Source organism: Lathamus discolor, chromosome 3 (assembly GCF_037157495.1).
Source record: "Lathamus discolor isolate bLatDis1 chromosome 3, bLatDis1.hap1, whole genome shotgun sequence".
NCBI classification, from domain to species: Eukaryota; Metazoa; Chordata; class Aves; order Psittaciformes; family Psittacidae; genus Lathamus; species Lathamus discolor.
Genome location: NC_088886.1, coordinates 8,198,862 through 8,217,724, shown reverse-complemented (window position 1 = coordinate 8,217,724; position 18,863 = coordinate 8,198,862). Strand labels below are relative to the sequence as shown.

General features: G+C 36.6%; 1 protein-coding gene across 1 annotated transcript in view; it reads right to left on the bottom strand.

Annotated features, from left to right (window-relative positions):
* FAF1 (Fas associated factor 1) overlaps positions 1-18,863 on the bottom strand; it is a 174,933-nt gene that overhangs the window by 38,769 nt on the left and 117,301 nt on the right. The window contains exons 12-14 of the mRNA XM_065673372.1: positions 18,411-18,474; positions 17,425-17,506; positions 7,546-7,700 (exon numbers count right to left, since the gene is read on the bottom strand). Coding sequence (XP_065529444.1) covers positions 7,546-7,700; positions 17,425-17,506; positions 18,411-18,474 — 301 coding nt within the window. The remainder of the gene's footprint in view (positions 1-7,545; positions 7,701-17,424; positions 17,507-18,410; positions 18,475-18,863) is intronic.

Genomic DNA, 18,863 nt, shown 5'->3' with positions numbered 1-18,863 from the left:
GAGCTGGTGTTCAGTCCACAACTGGGATGATTCTGGCTGAAAAAAAAAAGTGATTTATTAATTGCCTGATATTTCCCAAGACCAATCTTACTTTAAGAAGTATTAAAGCTTCAGAAATGGGTGTGAAAAGAAGGCAACTCCTTTCTTGAGCATGAAGAAAACAATGCTGAATATCAAAGATGCAAGATTTCTTATTATTTTTACTCATAATTCAATACACTGCAAAGTCAACATAAGACTCATTAAAATGTTAATGTAAAAATAACATTTTTGTGTTAGGTATTTACACTTTACATAAAAGTAAAAGCTGAGGTCATGAAATGGTATATTAAAATAAGGTTGCTACCCGTAGTCTCCATAATACAGAGTTACTGTCTTACCCACATCAGTAGGGTCACAACTGTTGACTCAAACATGAGGGGAAAATGAGGAACAGATACAAGGCATGGTTTAAAGATGTATAAAGCAGCCTGAATCAAATTATGTGGATACCCTCTTTAGTATCCACACGCTAAATATCCAGGGATTCAGATGGAAAAAGCAGAATTTTATCCACTTTTTCTTTATGCAAAAGTAAAGCCTAGATGGGTGGTTATCTATCTTTTCATGAAATGTGGAAGATCTGATTTCATCCTGAAATATCCAAACAGTTTAGGTGAATACTTCATAACCCTATTTGGTCTGAAACACATCCCTCTAGAAACTCATTAATTTTGGATACCATTGGACCCCAAACAAAATCATTGATAAAAGTATAAATAAAATATACCTGGACTCCTTGCTAAAACACTGTACTAAAAATGGGAAACACAAGATGCCCTTGCATATCAGTGGTAGTTTTGGTTATTGACTGTCATATTAGAAAGGTATATAATATGATTTGCTAAGGAATATCCAAAGCTTGCTACAGGTAGATGCAATAATAACCTAGATAAGAAAAGAGAGCATGTTTTGTTATTTTACAGATGCTAGTGAAGTGGGGAAAGCTATAAGCACATTTGGGTCAGTAAAAGAATTCAGAATAATCTTCACAAACTGGAGAAATGTCCTGACAAGTAAAAGGCAATTCAACAAGGTCATGAAAGTCTCCAAGTAGGAGGAACAACTGCACAAATACAGAATAAGAATCAAGCAGTAAGGGAAAAAGAAAAGTCATGATGGGAAGAAGACAAGCATCATATTGGGGTGAATAAACAGAACGATGGTTTGTACAACCTGAAATAATCCTCTTTCTGTATTTAGCACTGAGAAGGCAGCTTTAGGCACAGTGCATCTAATTACAGAAGGATGATGCAAACCAATTATAGAAGGACCATATTAAGGTTGCAATAAAAAACATCTACAAAAGGACAAGCTACAAGGAAAAGATCGAAGGAAACTCAGTTTCTTAGTTTAAGGAAAGTGTTAGTAAAATATGAGATATGTAAGTCAAAAGAACACAGCAGCAAAGAAAGATAATACCTCATTGCCTACTGGGTGTACCAAGATGTAATTGCCATTGATTGCTGCAAGAGAAACTTCAGATATGTATTAATGTGAACTGTCTAAAGGGAGAGAAAGTAAAGTACTGGTACTGGTTATGGAGAAATGCTGAAACCCCCCTCACACCAAAGATGAGATCAGACAACCACTGGTCAGAAGTAATGCAGGTACAGTTGAACCTTCTGGCCAGGCATGGACTGAACCCTGTTGTCTGAAGCTCTTGAAGACCCACAGGCAGTCAGAATGGTAACAAAAAGGAGAAGCAAGAGGTCAAAACAGTCACCCTAACCTAAAAGAAGAGGATGGGCATCTGCACTTCTGCAAGGATTCTTTGTCCCGATCAGGCACCCTGCAGTACCAAGGAGATGCATTCATGCCTTCCAGCTGCATTTTGGTACAAACAATTTTGACTCTGCCAGCTCAATGATTTCTTCTGATGGTTGATTTATATGTATATATGCAGCTAAATTTCTCTACATTTCTAATCAGGCATTAGACTTTACTGGTGCAGTTGTGGACTCCTGTTGTTAGATGGACCTGTGGATGGCTTCTTCCTCCTTCCTCAAAACAGTCCAATAAGTCTGTCTTGACTACCTGTTCTTCTGTCTTCACCTTTTTTGCACAGAGCACTACAGAGTTTATTCTTTCACCTTTTTTGCTCAACAAGCTTAATAACTAGGCTGTAGTTTGAGTACGGTGGGACAGAACCTGCTTTAGGTTGGTTTCATAGTGGCGGCTTAAAAATATATGCTTAAAAATGTATCAAGTTTAGTTAATTCTTGTGGTTTTAACGATTTTTTTGTACAACCTTAAAACTTCCCTACAGGCATATAAAACAATGTGTTGTAAACCTTAATCATATTAAGAGAGAGACTACTTTCTATTTATAGTTCAATATTATGGAGACATCCATATTTTACTAATCACAACCAGATTAAAATGCACTCTGCTGGTTTTCAGTTTTCCAAATTTGGACATTTTTAGACTACTAACATGAAATTACCTTGAAGCACATAAATATTTAAGCAGGGACAGTTTGCCTTTTCTGGTGGGTATATAATAAACAGTTTAAGCATCATCTATATACAGGCCGTTTTGTTCCCCATCTAAAGAGACAATCACCTTTTATCCTTTTCCCTTTTTCTTCATTTCAGTGCTATTAGGAAACTATTCACAAGTACAACCCCTAACAATACTATGCAGTAATTATGACTAGATGACAAAGAGATGCAAACAATTACTGAGCCCATTTTGAAACCCTACACTAATAAAGTCATTAGATGCTGCCCTTGCCATGAGCCTTCTAAAAGCTTCTGAAGTTACAAGAACACACGGCATTGTTCGTTAGGACAATCGCTGCTGGCAGAATGCAAACCTTGAGTTAAACCATGCTGCAAATTGATCTTGACATTCTGTTAAGACCGCCACTAAAATCAAAAGCAAAGGAGAAAAGGAGAAAATGAGCGGGTGGGATGTAATCATGGAACAGAAGGGTTCCCTCCTCACCTTCTTTCCTCTTTCTCCTCAAAACAAACCATACAGAAAATGACAAACTCACTTGGTGTTTGAGAACCTTTATTTTTAAAACATTAATTAGACTTTTGACCTGTTTTTATTGACTGGCACTGTATTGCTATTAAAGTAAATTAAATAAAATATCGCAAAATACAATAGGAAAGGTTTTCACACTGTTCTGTGAAACTTGTCAGGGCTTTAGTGCCTAAGGAACATGTCCAGCAGTTTTTCAAGCAACATATACAGAATCTACGCTCACTGCTGAAGAGGCGGTGAGAAATTAACTCACTGAGTCCAGCACTCGCAGACCCCACACCTGCAATATATTTGCTGAAGGATCAAATAGGATTGGGGAGCTGGAGTAATATGGTCAACTGGTCTTCATCCAGGCATGCATCATTCAGTAGGTTAGTATTAAGGGTCAGCAACTGTGAATATGGCTAATTACTTGATGACGGAAATTGCAGGTGAAGACAACCTGCTGCTGAGAAGCGCTTTAGTCAATTAACTCTTTCCTAAGCTTAAGCAATGTGAAAAACTATCATTTGAACATTAAAACTAACAAGTACCTGTCATCAGAGCTGAGAAAGGCTGGCAACACCTTGAAATACAGTGCCCAAGGGCAATGATATGAAAAGCTAAAAGGCTGCTTTATGGTTTTGGCACTGCTTTACTTGGCAAACAATGTACACTGGAAATCTGTTAATATTATAGAATCATAGAATAATAGAATAGTTAGGGTTGGAAAGGACCTCAAGATCATTTAGTTCCAACCCCCCTAGATGATTCTATTATGCATAATCTATGTTTGTAAATGCTGTGTACAAACATAAGGGTATGTAAGCATGTGAAGGTATACATGTATATATATGTATTCACTGTATATCTGTCCTGGATACAAATATATTAATAAATGTTAATGAATAAAAAAAAAAGTTAGGCATGTGCTAGCAATACATATATACACACCTCCCATACACAAACACATAATTAAATTGGAATGATGCTAATCAGTCAACTCTTCTTGGTCAGAAAGTGCCAGAACTATGGCTGCTTATATCTAGCTCTCCTGCTTATCTATACCATAACCTCTCTGGAAAGCTAAGGAATCATTTAGTCCATGCTATAGCCCGATGGAGGTGGTGAGCTGCTGCAGCCCCAAGCTTGGACCAAGAAGTAGGGCCAGAATTTTCAACACCATTATTACTGCCCCGACACCTCCTGTAAGTATATTTCTGCTGTCTGGGGTGGCATAGTAGCAAATATACATAGCAAGCAATGGAAAGGAAACAGTGTTTTTTAAGTCATGGTTTACCACAAATTGAGTGAAATATAGCAAAAAAGTAAAAGACAATAGTGTAGATATGTGGGCTTTTTTCTTTCTTTGACTGTGGACATCATAAATTACAAGAATATTCTAAACTGTTGCTCACTAAACTGAAGTCTAAACTATAGGTCATAAAGTTTTCATGTAGATTCCCTAACAGTATTATAAAAACACTTTGATTTCTTAAATGAGGGCTAATTATTTATTATTTTGTGCCTTTTTTTATGATTCTTTATACTGTAGTAATGAAAAGATTCATAACTTGCAGCATTACCCAAGGTAATTGCTTCCTTTCCTACGAACCTTGTATCAAAGGCAATTAAAAGTTATAGAAGCCAAATCAAAACATCCTCTTAAGTGTATTAACTAGAGTTCTCCTTCAATTTGACAAAGTAACAGCCCTGGGTGGCTTATGCTCTTTATGCTCTTGCACTACTTCTAACAGTTACCCTGGCTCTTGCGCACAGCGTTTTCATTCTAATCTTACTTACAGAACTATTTGCTCCATTGCAATGGGTGCTGAAGAACACGGTTTAGAGATTCCAGATGAAAAGTGCTAGTGTACAGGGTCAAAAGTGCTAGTAATGCAGGGTCCAAAGCACATCCCTACATCAGTGTCCGCCAAGAAACATATTAAAATGATGACAAGCTTTTGGAGCTGGTTTTGTTACATAATATTCAGGATGGACCCCTATTTCATCAGTGTGAAAAATGGAAACTACTATTTTCGGAATGGAATGCTATCCATAAATGTCAGAAAGAGAACAGCAGAGAAAAAGAATTGGAATATTCCAGATTTTTTGGCTTATTGAGAAAATTATTTATATTTGAATTTAATCATGCCACACTACAACACTGAAAACCTGCTTTTTACTACTGACTTCTAGGTGTCCCCATAGATTGAGGTCAATAAAGTGGGACTGATTTCTCTGCCTTCCCACCTTGGCTTTTCCACTAATGCAATCGTAACAGCACAAATGAGTTGCTCTTGGGCTACACCAGCATGCGAAAAGCAGTTCCCTCTGTTGTTGCCACCATTCAAATAAAAAGCTGTGAACTGTATTCATAGGGATATAGAACAAAATAAGCTCCAAGACCACTGTCACATAATGAAGGGCAGTAATTAAATAGGTGGTGCTGAGTATATATTTATGGGAATGCCCACAGTGCACTGGCACTTCCCAAAGGGAGAAGGAAGCATCATGACTCCTCCAAAGAAATCACAGTCTAAGGAGCAGGATGTGACACTAAACACAACCAAGAAATTACTCTCATTTGAGCCAGCATGCCTTGTTTACCCCTTACTATTTTTTGACCTCACTGTTAATATGACAGTTTCTTTGTTGTTGTTAAGAGGAAGCAAAAAATGAAGGCTTAAAAACCCTATTGCACTGCATAATCGGTGAGCAGGTTCATTGAGAATAGCTATAAAGCCTTAAACAAGCCCTTTATTTTGTGTTTTAAGAAGTGTCATAAGGAGTTAATAGGACACAGCTGTACAGGCTCTTTCTAATAAGCAGCTTCTGTCGCTTTGGTCACCACAGGTGTCTCTGTAACCTGCAAACTCTTATTACTAGTGTATCAAAGTTGTGCTACTTAATAGATTTCTTTAGTAAAACACAACAAAGCAATTACATGGCTGTTGATCGTCAGTCATAAAAAAACCCTCAAACACAGTTTTTCAAAAGAAACTACACTGCAATTTTTTGTCATTGTAAAATAAAAGAAACTAGAGAATTAAATAGAAAAGGGAACAATAGAACAGCAGGTAGTCAACTGAACTTAGCCACTACAGATGGTTTAGGAATAGTGTTTCCTTCTACACCAACTTGTGTGATAAAAGAAAAGGAGGAGGCTCCTTACTGCCCATGAATGGCAAAACCAAAAGACTTAAGCAACTTTCCAGTCTATGTATTTGGTCCCATGAAAGAACCTAGATGTTTCTTTTTCCTCTCTCTTTGCTGTTTTTAAAACTTCTAATCTGTTTTCGCAACTGCTTTTTTCCATAACCTTTAATTCTTCTCTAGAACAATTTAAACTAGAAACATAGCTGCTGATTCGTCCAGTGATGAAATGCAGGAGGTCAAGCAAGGAATTCCTGTGAAACACAAGTGTCATTTATAAAGTGTATTGGAAAAAGAGACTGTTCTGTTCTCCACCTCCACTTTCAATAAAGAAATATTATAATTTACATATTTAAGAATAAGAATGGAAGAATGCTCTATTCTAGCAAGCCATAAAAGAATGAAACAGAAATATGTACTTTTAATTGTTCACTAATCAATGGAATTGTGTAACAGAAGTGACAAATTTATCTCAGCCCAAATGACTGTTGCATCTTTTGTTGAAAAGTTATAATAACTCATTACAGTAATATCCACAAGACATTAACCTGGCAAGCAGTCATCTTCTGTGTAAATAAAGGCGATGAAATAAGGACCAAGTCAGAAAACCAAACAAGTCTGATTTCTAAATATAACTGTAATCACAGAATCGTTATTTTCAACAGATTATGATCAACGGCTAAGTAACTGAAGAAAAGAGAGGTCTTAATATAAAGATAAGAAAATTTGTTAGGAACACATAAAAGACATAGAAAGAGGTGGAATAAAGTTTTTAAATTCATTTATCCATCAGCAAACTGACGGTACCTCTAAGACACAGGATGGCTTTTATTATATCAAATCCTATCAAAATAACCAAACATTACCAAAGCAATGTTCTGTGTGAAAACTGTAGTTCAAAAAAGTTCATATGAATTGCAATCTTTGTTTTGCATATTTTTTTATATTCATTTATGACACGAATGCTATTCTGAAAGTAAGATTTTCATGAAGAACTGTAGTTATTTCCCCAGATGGTTCTAATGCAGTTACACCTATATATATACAATTAGCATCACACAATATTATGGCACTGCAATGTAAAACTGCAAAGACATGTTCCTAGAACTATGTTTGCAAAATAAACTCAAAAGAAAAAAAACAAAAAGGAAACGGTTTATTCAAATATTTTTTCCTGCACAGTAGTAAGAAGTCACTTTGTAATGAAGACAGGGACAGTCTAATTCTCAGTGAACATCAGCACACCTTCATTGATCAGCTAAGAACAAGCATGAAGTTTTTAGTTCAAACAGACATCAAGCAGCAGAAAATTTGATACACAGAGATTCGGGTCTTTCTTAAAAGAAAAGCTGATCCACTTACAGTCCAGAGTCTTACCTTGCTCTGTTTGCTTCTTTTGTCATGTCCCATGCCCAGGTTATAAAGTTCTGACTCAGATAGGAAACAATAGATTCAGCACAAAGCATTTGTGAGCAGAAAACGTTGGTTAGTACACTTTCATCATGGTGGAGGTAGATAGCAAGAAGCTTTCTCTGAAAAGACATGAAAGAAGATCAGTGAAAACGTCCTCAGATATTGAGTAATTACAAATTACAGCTGCAGATTTGTGCATTAGTAAAACCTATGGTGTTTGATCAAGGGTGCAGAGTATCTCAACATGGACACACAGGGGAAAAAACCCAGACGATTTCAAGTTAAATGACCCAACCCTTCAAATCTGTAATTCTTCTGAATGCTTCCTAATATTTTATTTCAGGTATCAGAACATGATATATTGCATGAACATGTACAATAACACTTGACTGAAAACCAAAAACCTTATTAAGAGCCTTAGCTTAAGAAACTGAGTGAACTTTTTTTGGCTTGCTGCCCAATAGAGACATTTGGAACATTTCCCCAAGCAAGGAACACACCTCTTGATACAATAGCATCTACAATACAAAACAATTATAAACAACCTGAAAAAATGACAGCACTGCAAACGTGTAAGACAACAGAAAGGGCACAGGAGATGTGGATTAAATCCCACATTGATTTTGTGAGTGCCGATATATCTCATTTTATATCTTATCAAAGAGCAGATGTTGAGGAAGGTGTTTATGGCCTCTTGAAACAAGATAATTCTGGGCCGAGTTCTTCTGAAACCCTATCAAGTGATGTCTGAGCTTCTTTGCCAGCAGCAAAGAGATGTGCTGTGTCCCCATGATAATCTCAGACAACCTTTTGGAAAGCAAGTCTGTATGTTCGTAAATATAGACAGCAGACCGAGAAAAATACAGCTAGTTGAGGACTAAAGCAACTTCTCCCACTGCAGGAGAAGATCAGGTTCAAGACCATCTAAGGAACCTGAAGGTGCAGAAATCCATAGGATGTGATGAGATGCACCTACAGGTGCTGAAGGAGCTGGTGGATAAAGTGGCTGATCCATTATGCATCATATTTGAGAAATTAGGTGTTGAAGTTCCCACTAGAAAAGAGGAAACATAACACTCACTGTAAGAACGGAAAAAAGAAGGAATTGGGGAAATACAGGCCAGTCAGTCTCACCTCTGTGCCCAGCAAGATCATAGAGTAGATCCTCCTGGAAACTATGCTAAGGCACACGGAAAATAAGGAGGTGACAGCCAACATGGCTTCACTAACATCAAATAGTGCCAGACAAATTTGGTGGCCCTCTATGATGGGGCGACAGTGTTGCTGGATAAGGGAAGAACAACTAACATGGACCTGTTGGAAGGATTCTAGAGGAAGCCATGAAGATGCTCTTGAGGGCTGGAGCACCTCCATAGCATCTCTGCTATGCAGACAGGCTGAGAGAGTTGGGGTTGTTCAGCCTAGAGAAGAGAAGGCTCCAGGGAGACCTTAGAGCAGCTCCAGTGCCTGAAGGTGCTGACAAGAAACCTGGAGAGGGACTTTTTACAAGGGCAGGTAGTGACAGGACAAAGGGGCATAGCTTTAAACTTATTTAGATCTAGATTTAGATTAGATATTAGTAAGAAGTTTTTCACTGTGAGAGTGGTGAGATGCTGGCACAGGTTGCCCAGGGAAGCTGTGGCTGCCCCATCCCTGGCAGTGTTCAAGGCCAGGTCAGATAGGGCTTGGAGCAACCTGGTCTATAGTGCAAGGTGTCCCTGCCAGTGGCAGCAGGTTGGAATTCGATGAGCTTTAAGGTCCCCTTCAACCCAAACCATTCTATGATGCTATATCTGGTATTCAGTGAATCATAAATACCATTCAGAAAATCACAGCTTTCCATTCCCACATACCCATTACTTTATTTCAAAATCCTACCTCAACATATTTGCTGAGATGGGATGCAATTTTGAGGCAAGCTGTCTTTGTAAAAAATCCTGTATGGCTATCACCTCATATACAGCCTTTGGATAAAACTTAATGACTGTTTATAAAAAGAAGAATACATTTGAACATTAGAGTTTGGGAAAGGGATTAGTAATTTGCATTAATGTTTGTCTAATTTAATTTCAGTGTTCTTCAGAACCACGTACACATGTGCCAGGAAGGGCCATTAATAAGCCTAACATGCAGAGATCCATATAAGTGCAGCCAACAATGTTGACTGAAACTAAACTTGAAAATCCAGGGCACTGATGCACAATATCAAGCAATAAAACAGCATTTCTGTGGTGATATTTAATTTAAAAAGAAGAAAGAGGCAGGGGAAGATCAGGCACTGTCTGTTTTTGAGGATCAGCCGTTCTGCATTTCAAAGCGTCGATCCCTGCAATATCCAGGTTACTGTGCTAGAATCTCGACTATTATATAGCAGTTGTAAGAGAGGGAGGGCAAAGATGTGTTTACTCAGTGATTAGGGCCTTAGAATAAGCCTCTAGCTCCTAGAGAGACAGCTCACCACTTATTCATTTGGACCAATTCACAAAGCCTAGAAAGATTAAACATCCATGCTGAGAAGACAAGCGAATGCAGACGGTGAAAAAGAAATAAAAATTCTTTAAAAACTCTGAGATGACTTCATTATTTTTTCCACAAGGAAACTTTAGGAAAGTGTTTAGTTAGAGAAAAACCCACATTGACCTCTCTCTAAACCCTTAATCTTTCCTTTGTGGTGGCACTGCTTTGTGGTAAGCGGATGGCTTTGCTCTCCTCTTTTCACCAGGAGCGGGTAGAAAAAAAGGCTCTTGAGAAACACTTTTACTTCCAAAGAAACAACCCCATGAAACTGTTAAATATGAGATTCCATACAACAGAATGTTTCAAAATATGTACAGTTTCAGGCTTAAAGATTTAGGGACAAATTTTAGTAAACAGAACAGGCACATACACAATAGATGTTTACACTGAGCTACTTTACACGTGCATCAACATTTTTGTTGCATCAACAAATCTCACCATGCAAAGACTAAACTCGATCACATATAAAAGACTGTACTTGTGTCTAATAATTGACCCAAAATGTTGAGGCACAGATATCCTACAAATGAAAAGAGGCAGCAGGAAGAACTGAAGCGCGGCAACATGACTTTGAAAAAATCTTAGTGGAAGCCAGGGATATTCTTTCCTTGGAAAAATACATTATTGCAAAAGGCTCACAGCTTGGAATTTGATGCTGTCGGGGATTTTTTGTGGTTTGTTTTGTACTGGGTTTTAATGATTTTGAATTGTTTTTACTAACCCATGGTAGTATATGTTTACAAGCAGGGTTTTGTTGTTTCTATTTCAAGTCTTTGAAAAATCAGAGTATATCCTATGGCTCTATGATGACTAATACTGAGAACTTTTCAGTCAATATTAATAAAATAGGCTCACTAAACTGTTGAATAGTCTTGGCTTCCATAAAAGAAGCCTCTTAATGGAGCACTAATCTGTTCTGCGTTGGATTTCTCAAAAATAAAACGACACAGGGGTTATATAATTAACATAAAATTTTAACCAAGAAAGAAAAAAATCCTACAGGGAAGAACTTTAACTAATCCTTATGAAGGCATCAGATACTGAAAAGGTTCTAAGTACTGAACAGCTGATAGACTTCCAAAGGCCTAAGGACTTTAGGAATTTAAACGATGAAGAAATGTATTTTTCAGAGTATGTGGATGCTGAAAACCAGGCAGTCATACACCGGAATTTTCAGAAGAGGCCTGGATTTACAAACATACTCGGGAGTGTAAGTCTCATCAATGTCAGTAAGACTTAAGGACTTAAAAGCTTGAAGCCTAAGCTCCAGGTTTCATTTTATTTCAGAGGAAAAAGGGCCATAGAATGCGGGGCTGTTTTCAGCATCTGGGCTGTCTAAATGCTTCAAAAAATCCAGACCTCAAGCATTTCTTTTCTGCAGCCTCAGTTGTATTCAGAATGCCTGAGACTCAGCCATACTTTTGCTCCCTTGCCTCATACTAATCAGTGTGTATTGAGAATGAAGCACTGCAGCCCTCTCCAGCCTGATTTTGCTCTGTTGATGGAGTATGCCCAGCACATGGCACCCTGGAAGGAAACATGGGCTGTAGATGGACACTACCGCAGCAGGGCAGCACCTGACAGGCACAGACCTCCCAGCTGTAGCCATGCACTATGAAACCTCTCTGCCACATCATCCAAAGTATAGCAACCTCCTGATACACCTGACCAAGAGATCTAACATGCACACCCACACAAGATGAACACATTAAAGATCTGTCCTATGCATCAAAATGGCTACGGCATCCACTTGGTGATTTTTGCACTTTGGAACTTCAAAAAAGTTAATGCACTTTGCACAGAATTAGAAGAAATTAAGGAGAAGTTGTCACTGAGGCATAAAGAAACACAGACATTCATGACATTGAGCGACTGAATTGATAATCCCTGAGTAATGGGATACCCAATGGGATATCACCCAATAACATTAATAACTTCGATATCTGAGAAGAACATGAACCTGAATTAGAACAGCAATACAGTCATAAGGGTCAGGAAAATCACAGACCTGAATGGTTATTTTCGAATCTCAGGTTTACAAGTTCAAGTAATGACTGAGACAAAAATGTTCACGATGTAACATCTTCTAGGGACATGAATGTTCTTTCAAGCTGGTAGGCTAATGAATCAAGATCTTAATTTTTCCTCTGGGTTTTATGTAGTGAGAGCTAATTCAAATGAACAAAGGGACACATTTGCACATCTTCAAGCCTTTGAAGTGTACAATCTGATCCACCCATCTAAGGTGATCTTGGAGATCAGCCTCCTTGGACACAACTACTCAATCATGCACAATCCTTTTTTCCCTAAGTAGAATGCAAACCTTCCCTAACACTGAAGTAATACACCTTCAAATTTTCTCCACTTTGAAAAGGAATCAAAGGAATAGTGCAGATGGGGATTCATAAAAAGCCTTGTCTGTGTATTTCACAGAACAAAACCTGCTGAAAATAAGCATTACTAAATTCCCCTGCACAAGTCAAAAGAAAGGAGACAGACACCAAACACAGAGAGACATAGGGCACTAACCAGTCTCTAGCCTTGCAGAAGAGGATCTAAACTAAACTATATCACACAGATCCCTAAAGTGGGAGATGATCCAAGTAATCTTCTGATCTGGTCTTTCATATTACACATGGTGTAAAGATATCCCTAAACTAATTCCTAATTTAATCTTCAGTAATTTTATCTTTCAGTAAAACATCTAGCCTCAAAAAACCATCAGTGACAGAGAACCCATGTGAACCATGGTAAGCTGTTCAAACAGCTAACCACCCTCCCAGGTAAAGGTGCATTTTATTTTTAAGCCTGATTTAGTCTACTTTCATCTTCCAACTATTTGATCCTATTATACTGTTGTATCTCTATTTCAATCAATTGAACTTGTAGTGATATCTTACATAATGGCAAAGAATATCCAGTAATTAAAACCAAACTCAAAGAAGATCTATAAATCACAAGCTTTGAAAGAGAAGGAAATGTAGAGTGTGGCAGTCAGTGTCAAAAAACATCCATTATTTAATATCAAGTACAGAGGATGCTGAAGAATGCTGAAGAGACCCATACCCAGGTCTAACCTTTCAGATACGAAAGATGAAGCTATTCTTCAGATATGAAGAACAAAGGGTGGGCAGGCATACAGTGAGACTACTGAGCTGGTATGTTGTAGCAAACTTTCTAAGCAATAGTTATGCACAAGTTCAGAATTAATTTAAGAATGAAAGGACAGAACTGTTAACCCACACATCAGGCAGGACTGGAAAAAAAATGTAAGGGACTAAAATGGGACTTAACTTGAATTTATGTATTACAGTGTAGCTGTTTTATTCTCCATGGGAACCTAGAGTTATACTTGTATACCTGTCCTCTACAGTTTCAACCAGACCATGTAGTTTAGTTTTCAAGTTATTTAATTGGAATCTGTAAAGTAGTAATTTCTCCATCTAACAACCCTCAGATAGCTCAAGTACAGATGCATTTTCAAAGCACACCCACGATACACAATATGATCAAGCCCCTTATGAAATGTAGCAGTAGCAATTTGACTTGATTTGAAATGTGCCTGGAGTCAAGGTGGTGGTGAAGCTGTGCTCCTTGACATCACTCTGCATTATTTAGGGAATAAATGAGGGGAAAAAAGATGGCAAAGACTAAACCAAAAACCCGCCCTGCAATTACGATTCAGAACAACTTCCCTCTACTCAAGGCAGCATCTGAAGGACAGACTTCAAATTTCTCTTCTAAGACAAGATGACTGAAGAGTAGTCAATGCTGTTTCCATAATGTGCTCTATCAGAATAATTATCTCTGTGAATCTTTGCTCTGTATTGAGTTCAGCATGAACTTCATGAACTGAAATAATTACAAGGGGCAGTTTTCTAACTTACGCAGATAAAAATGATACTACAGAAAGCTCTGTATGAAGGAATAGTCTGCTATATATATATAAAAAAAAAAGCTTTTATTTGAACATGGCAGGAGCAAAATTTCTTCTAGGTATTCAGGAAATAAAGTACGCATATGCAAGATGGATGGTGCTGCCACTAAATTGAACCTAAAAGACAGAACTCAAGGAGGAGAAAAACATGGTTCATTTTCAGTACGAAGGAATATATATTGAGGTGACAACACCAATCTGTGCTAAGAGAGATGTTTCACATATTTATTAAAAGTCAGTGGACAGAAAGGTTGAGAGAGGAGCAGGAGGTGATCTGACAGAGGTATATAAAGATAAGAGCTCCGGAAAAGGTAAAGCAGATGTCTTTATTCTTTCTCGTAATAAAAGAGTAGCAACCACCTATAAAAATGAAAAGGCAAACAAGCTGTAATAAAAGAAAATACTTTAGTATTATTCAAGTAAATAGCTCAGTGAGATTCAATATAGTGATTCAGATCCTGTATTAATAACAGCACTGCCCTACGTTAGGATAAACCCCCTGATATTTCAGAACACAAGGCACCCAAAAACTGCTTTCAGTCACACAGAAACCTTCCCCAAACATCTTGTTTAAAACTGTCCATTGTAAAATTTCTTCCACGGCATCAAGTCTAGCTATTTCTATGATAGTCTAGCTACTTGAGCAAGCTAAGCTTGTTCTTCATAAACTAATGTAACACAGAAACGTTTCTTTCCAATTGGCATGATAAGTAGAAAAGGACTTTCATGAAGGAACTTGTATATTTAATAAACCTCTGTCTCTCTCCCTGACCCAATTTAAAAGACACTAATGAAAATATTTTCTTGTATTATATATACAATATATATCCTTGGAAATGAACACACAATGCCCCCAACTATCAGGCTGCAGGAGGTAACTGGGGATTTCATTGCCAAGGACGCCGTTTGTTAAAAGCAAAGCTCTGTATGTCGCTATTGTATTTTTGTGGTAAAGAGATAACACAGGTTTTAAACTGGAACTACAATGAACATCATTCCATTGTTCCTACCTAAAAGTACCAGTTCCTCTAAAGGAAAAAATCTACCCATCATGAACGTTAATCTTAACTATCTAAAGATTCAAAATGCAAAGCTACAATAATAAAAGCTAAGCAAAACATAGCTAACAAACATCTAAACTTTTTTACAAGGTATATATTTTTCAAGTAACTTTTTCTTAAAAAACGGTGAATAACCATCCTTTGCAATACATGAAAAGCACGAAAATTTAACAGAACAACATGAACTTTCTTCAAAAGAATTTTAACCCATGACCTGTGTTTAAAAACACGCATTTTGGTGCAAGTTAATTTTCTTAAAATAAACCAAATGACACTATTTCTGCAAAAATGTTTCAAGTTCATATATAATAAGAATATTTTTGAGGGAAAAAGTATTTACAGTATAGATTAAATCATAGCTGATGGCTGTCTCGGTAGACCTAACTGTAGAGTGCACCTTCTGCTCTGGACAGCATTGAGAATTTGTCAAGAAAAGGCTAAGATCTCTGAGCACTCAAGCTGCCAAGTGCTCTCAAATTAAATCAGTTTGAAGCGGTTTTCATTAAGATGGATTGAGTGTGGCATCGTGAGAAACACTCTATCAAATGTAGTGTTTTACTTAGTGATTAAGTATATACCAGTTGATGAAGCTACCCAAATCCTTCGTAATCCCACCACTCCAATAAACATTTAATGAGTATATAAGTTCAAAAAGCCTAGCAGAGGATTTAAACCTTCAATCTTGTTTTTATTTACTCTTGGAACTCAATTTCTCACTTCAAGTGAAGAATGCTGGTGCCTGAAGCTCATCTGTTACCCTGGTAAAATTAAGTGCCCTCCATAGTATAAATTAGAAGACATGACATACAGGTTGCAATTTCTCCTAAGCTTTTTTCTTATACTGATATACATATTGAATTACTTTATGAAGTGCAATTATAAAAAAAATAATGTATCCCTTATGAATTCCAGGAAGCAGTACTTCCTGGAAAAAAAAAGGAGTAAAACTAAATGGTATTTATATATTCTCATACCTTTGTTTAAAGTCAGAATGTTACAATAAAAACCATGTCATTTCTCAGGGTAGTTGGGAGGGAGAGCTTTCAAAAATTAGGTAATTTTTACATTGGAAAATATCAGAAATAGAAAGTGACATGAATTTCAGATGTGCTATGTTAGCAGTGTAAGTAGTACTTCGAGTATTAGAAAAATAAGCAACTGCACTGCATTAATTTCAGATTTATAGGTATAAAAAATACTTATGAAAGCTCCTAATAGGCTCTTGTCCATTATTATACTGATATGCTGTCAACCATTTCTGATAATATGACACAAAATGAGCTTCCTAACTCAAACACTTATTTTGTTGAATTAATATGATTTCTTTGAAACCAGCATTAAGGTCTACATTAACAAGTCATTATAAATTAACACTTTGCACTGAATTACGTGTCCATTTATGCTCTGGAATCTGCACAAAGACACGAAAATATTCACTAAATTTCAAGTTTGCGCACAACAGGTTATGTGTGAACTTAAGGTATACATTGTAGATTCGTAACAGTGCACACTTATCAGAAGAGTCCCTAATATAAAATAACCATTCCTTCCAAATGCATAACTACAGGCAGCCAAAACATGCTTCTTTTTAAAATTAAATATCTATCAAGACAACAAAAGGTAAATTTAAACAGCGTGATTTTCTTGTTTGTGTTTCAGCTTTTTCTATGCTCAATTATGCAGGGGTTTGGGTTTCTCCTTAGTGAATCAAGTCACCAAAACTTAAATAAACTATCCCCATTCTAGTTTTATTAAAATACTGATTTGAAAACTGTGCATGGAATAACAGAAACTTGAGATGTCTGGTTGGATGCGCAGAAAAACTAAATAACCAAACCTTAGTACTGGAATTCATTTGGCAGCTAAAGGCTGTACAAAGGGGGGAAAAAAAGCACACTGTATTTCAGAGACCTTTCAATTTAAATTTACAATTTCATTAGTCATCCTTCAAAGGAGTTACCAACACACAGTGTTGAACTTAGCAAGCACAAGACTCGCAAGCCAGTGTTATCTGGTGCTAGGACACCATTATTTCAGGAAGAAAAGGGATGAGGGGCTGAAGGGAAAGAACAAGAAATAGAATAGCCCTGATGACTAAAGGATTCCAATAAAAACACAGCCTGGATGATTAGGAATGGTAACTTATTCACTGTAATTTCAACAACAACCAAGTATTTCAGTTAGTCAACCACATGAGTGTAACTCTTGACAAACAATAAAAGCAAGGTAACTACATTTTAGAGTTATCTTTTTTAAAATAAAGATGAAACAGTTACAGCATTTTCCATTTTCCCCCTATTAAATAAAGTAATTTTTATACACACTTACATCTCTAGCTTTCCCATAGAAGGCTTCTTGAAAAGCAGCCTCTAATGATCCAATAAAATAAACCGGATGGCAGTCACCATATCTATTTGAGATAAAATTTCAAATTAATAAAAGAACTTAAAAATATGTGGTTTCAATATTCTACTTCTTCATGTATTCTGTAAATATAATTCATTGGCTAAAACTTCAGAAACAGTAAGTACTACACTTTTAAAGGACAGAAGGGAAATGCATAGAAGTCATCTGTCTCCCAGTATTCAAAAGCTCTAAGTAACTGACTAGCACCTTACAAATTTTAGCATAAAAACTTCGTTTACATAAATACAAACTTCAAGTTCTACATAATTTTTCAGTCATGATTTGTTTCTTCTCTTTAGCACATTCTTGAAGGTTAACTGAAGCTTTTCTTGTATACACATTAATGTGCCTCACGTTATAAACTAACTTTTCATCATAGAGAAATTAAAACAGAAGGCACAAACTTTGCAGTGTGTTAGTTTGCAGCTTCTACCTGTCAGATGAAACATGACAACTGCTTAGCAATGTATAATTTGGCAGTATAAAGCTGGGGTTTTTTTTTAAAGCTGCATTTCTGATTTTTTAAAAGAGATTTATCCAACCACTTCATTATTGGGAAAACTTTCCTGCAACCTCGTATATCTCTTTCAATATTAACTGGTTTCAGCTATTCTGTTCCTGTGTATATTATCTTAAAATTAATATATATAATGAGTCTTTATTATCGTTCTGGACCCTTACATGATTGAGTAATGATATTAATTAGTGGCAAATTAAACACAGCAAGAAACTGTCACTCTAACTTGGACTGAGAAATTTCATTTCAGAAACAGTTCTATAAAGCAAACTAGATTAGGATGTCTAAATGTGCTATCATCCCACCAAAAAACCCACAAATTTGGTTTCATTATTTACTAATTTTTACTTCATTTGTAACAAGAATTGCAGGGATAACAGGCTAAGCTTACCTTGAAGAAAACTCCGCTGTAAATTGTAATAAGGCATCTCCTTCATTTTCAGCATTTTCTGGCACTTAAAAAAACCCAAGGAAAACCATAAAATAAATGCACCCTTATGGAGACAGATTCTAATATGCAAACTCATTTGCTTCATAGAGTTTTTTTATGTTCACAGCTTACTGAAGTGGTTACCAAGAGACTGTATAAATTTCATGAACAACTATTGATTACGAACCTTTGGAAAGACATGAAATTTCCAGACGCTGTCATGAATATATTTAGGCTTTCCAAACAGTAAAATCCTCAGGCCCAGTGTAATGTGATATATCATTTGTTCAGAGTTAACACTCTGGACTTCATTTAATACATTAGAGCGAATGGACTGGCTTAAAAGGCTTGACCCACTATATTGCTAGTTACTTTTCTTTTTTCTTTTTAAACTCCCTATACATAAATTTCAAA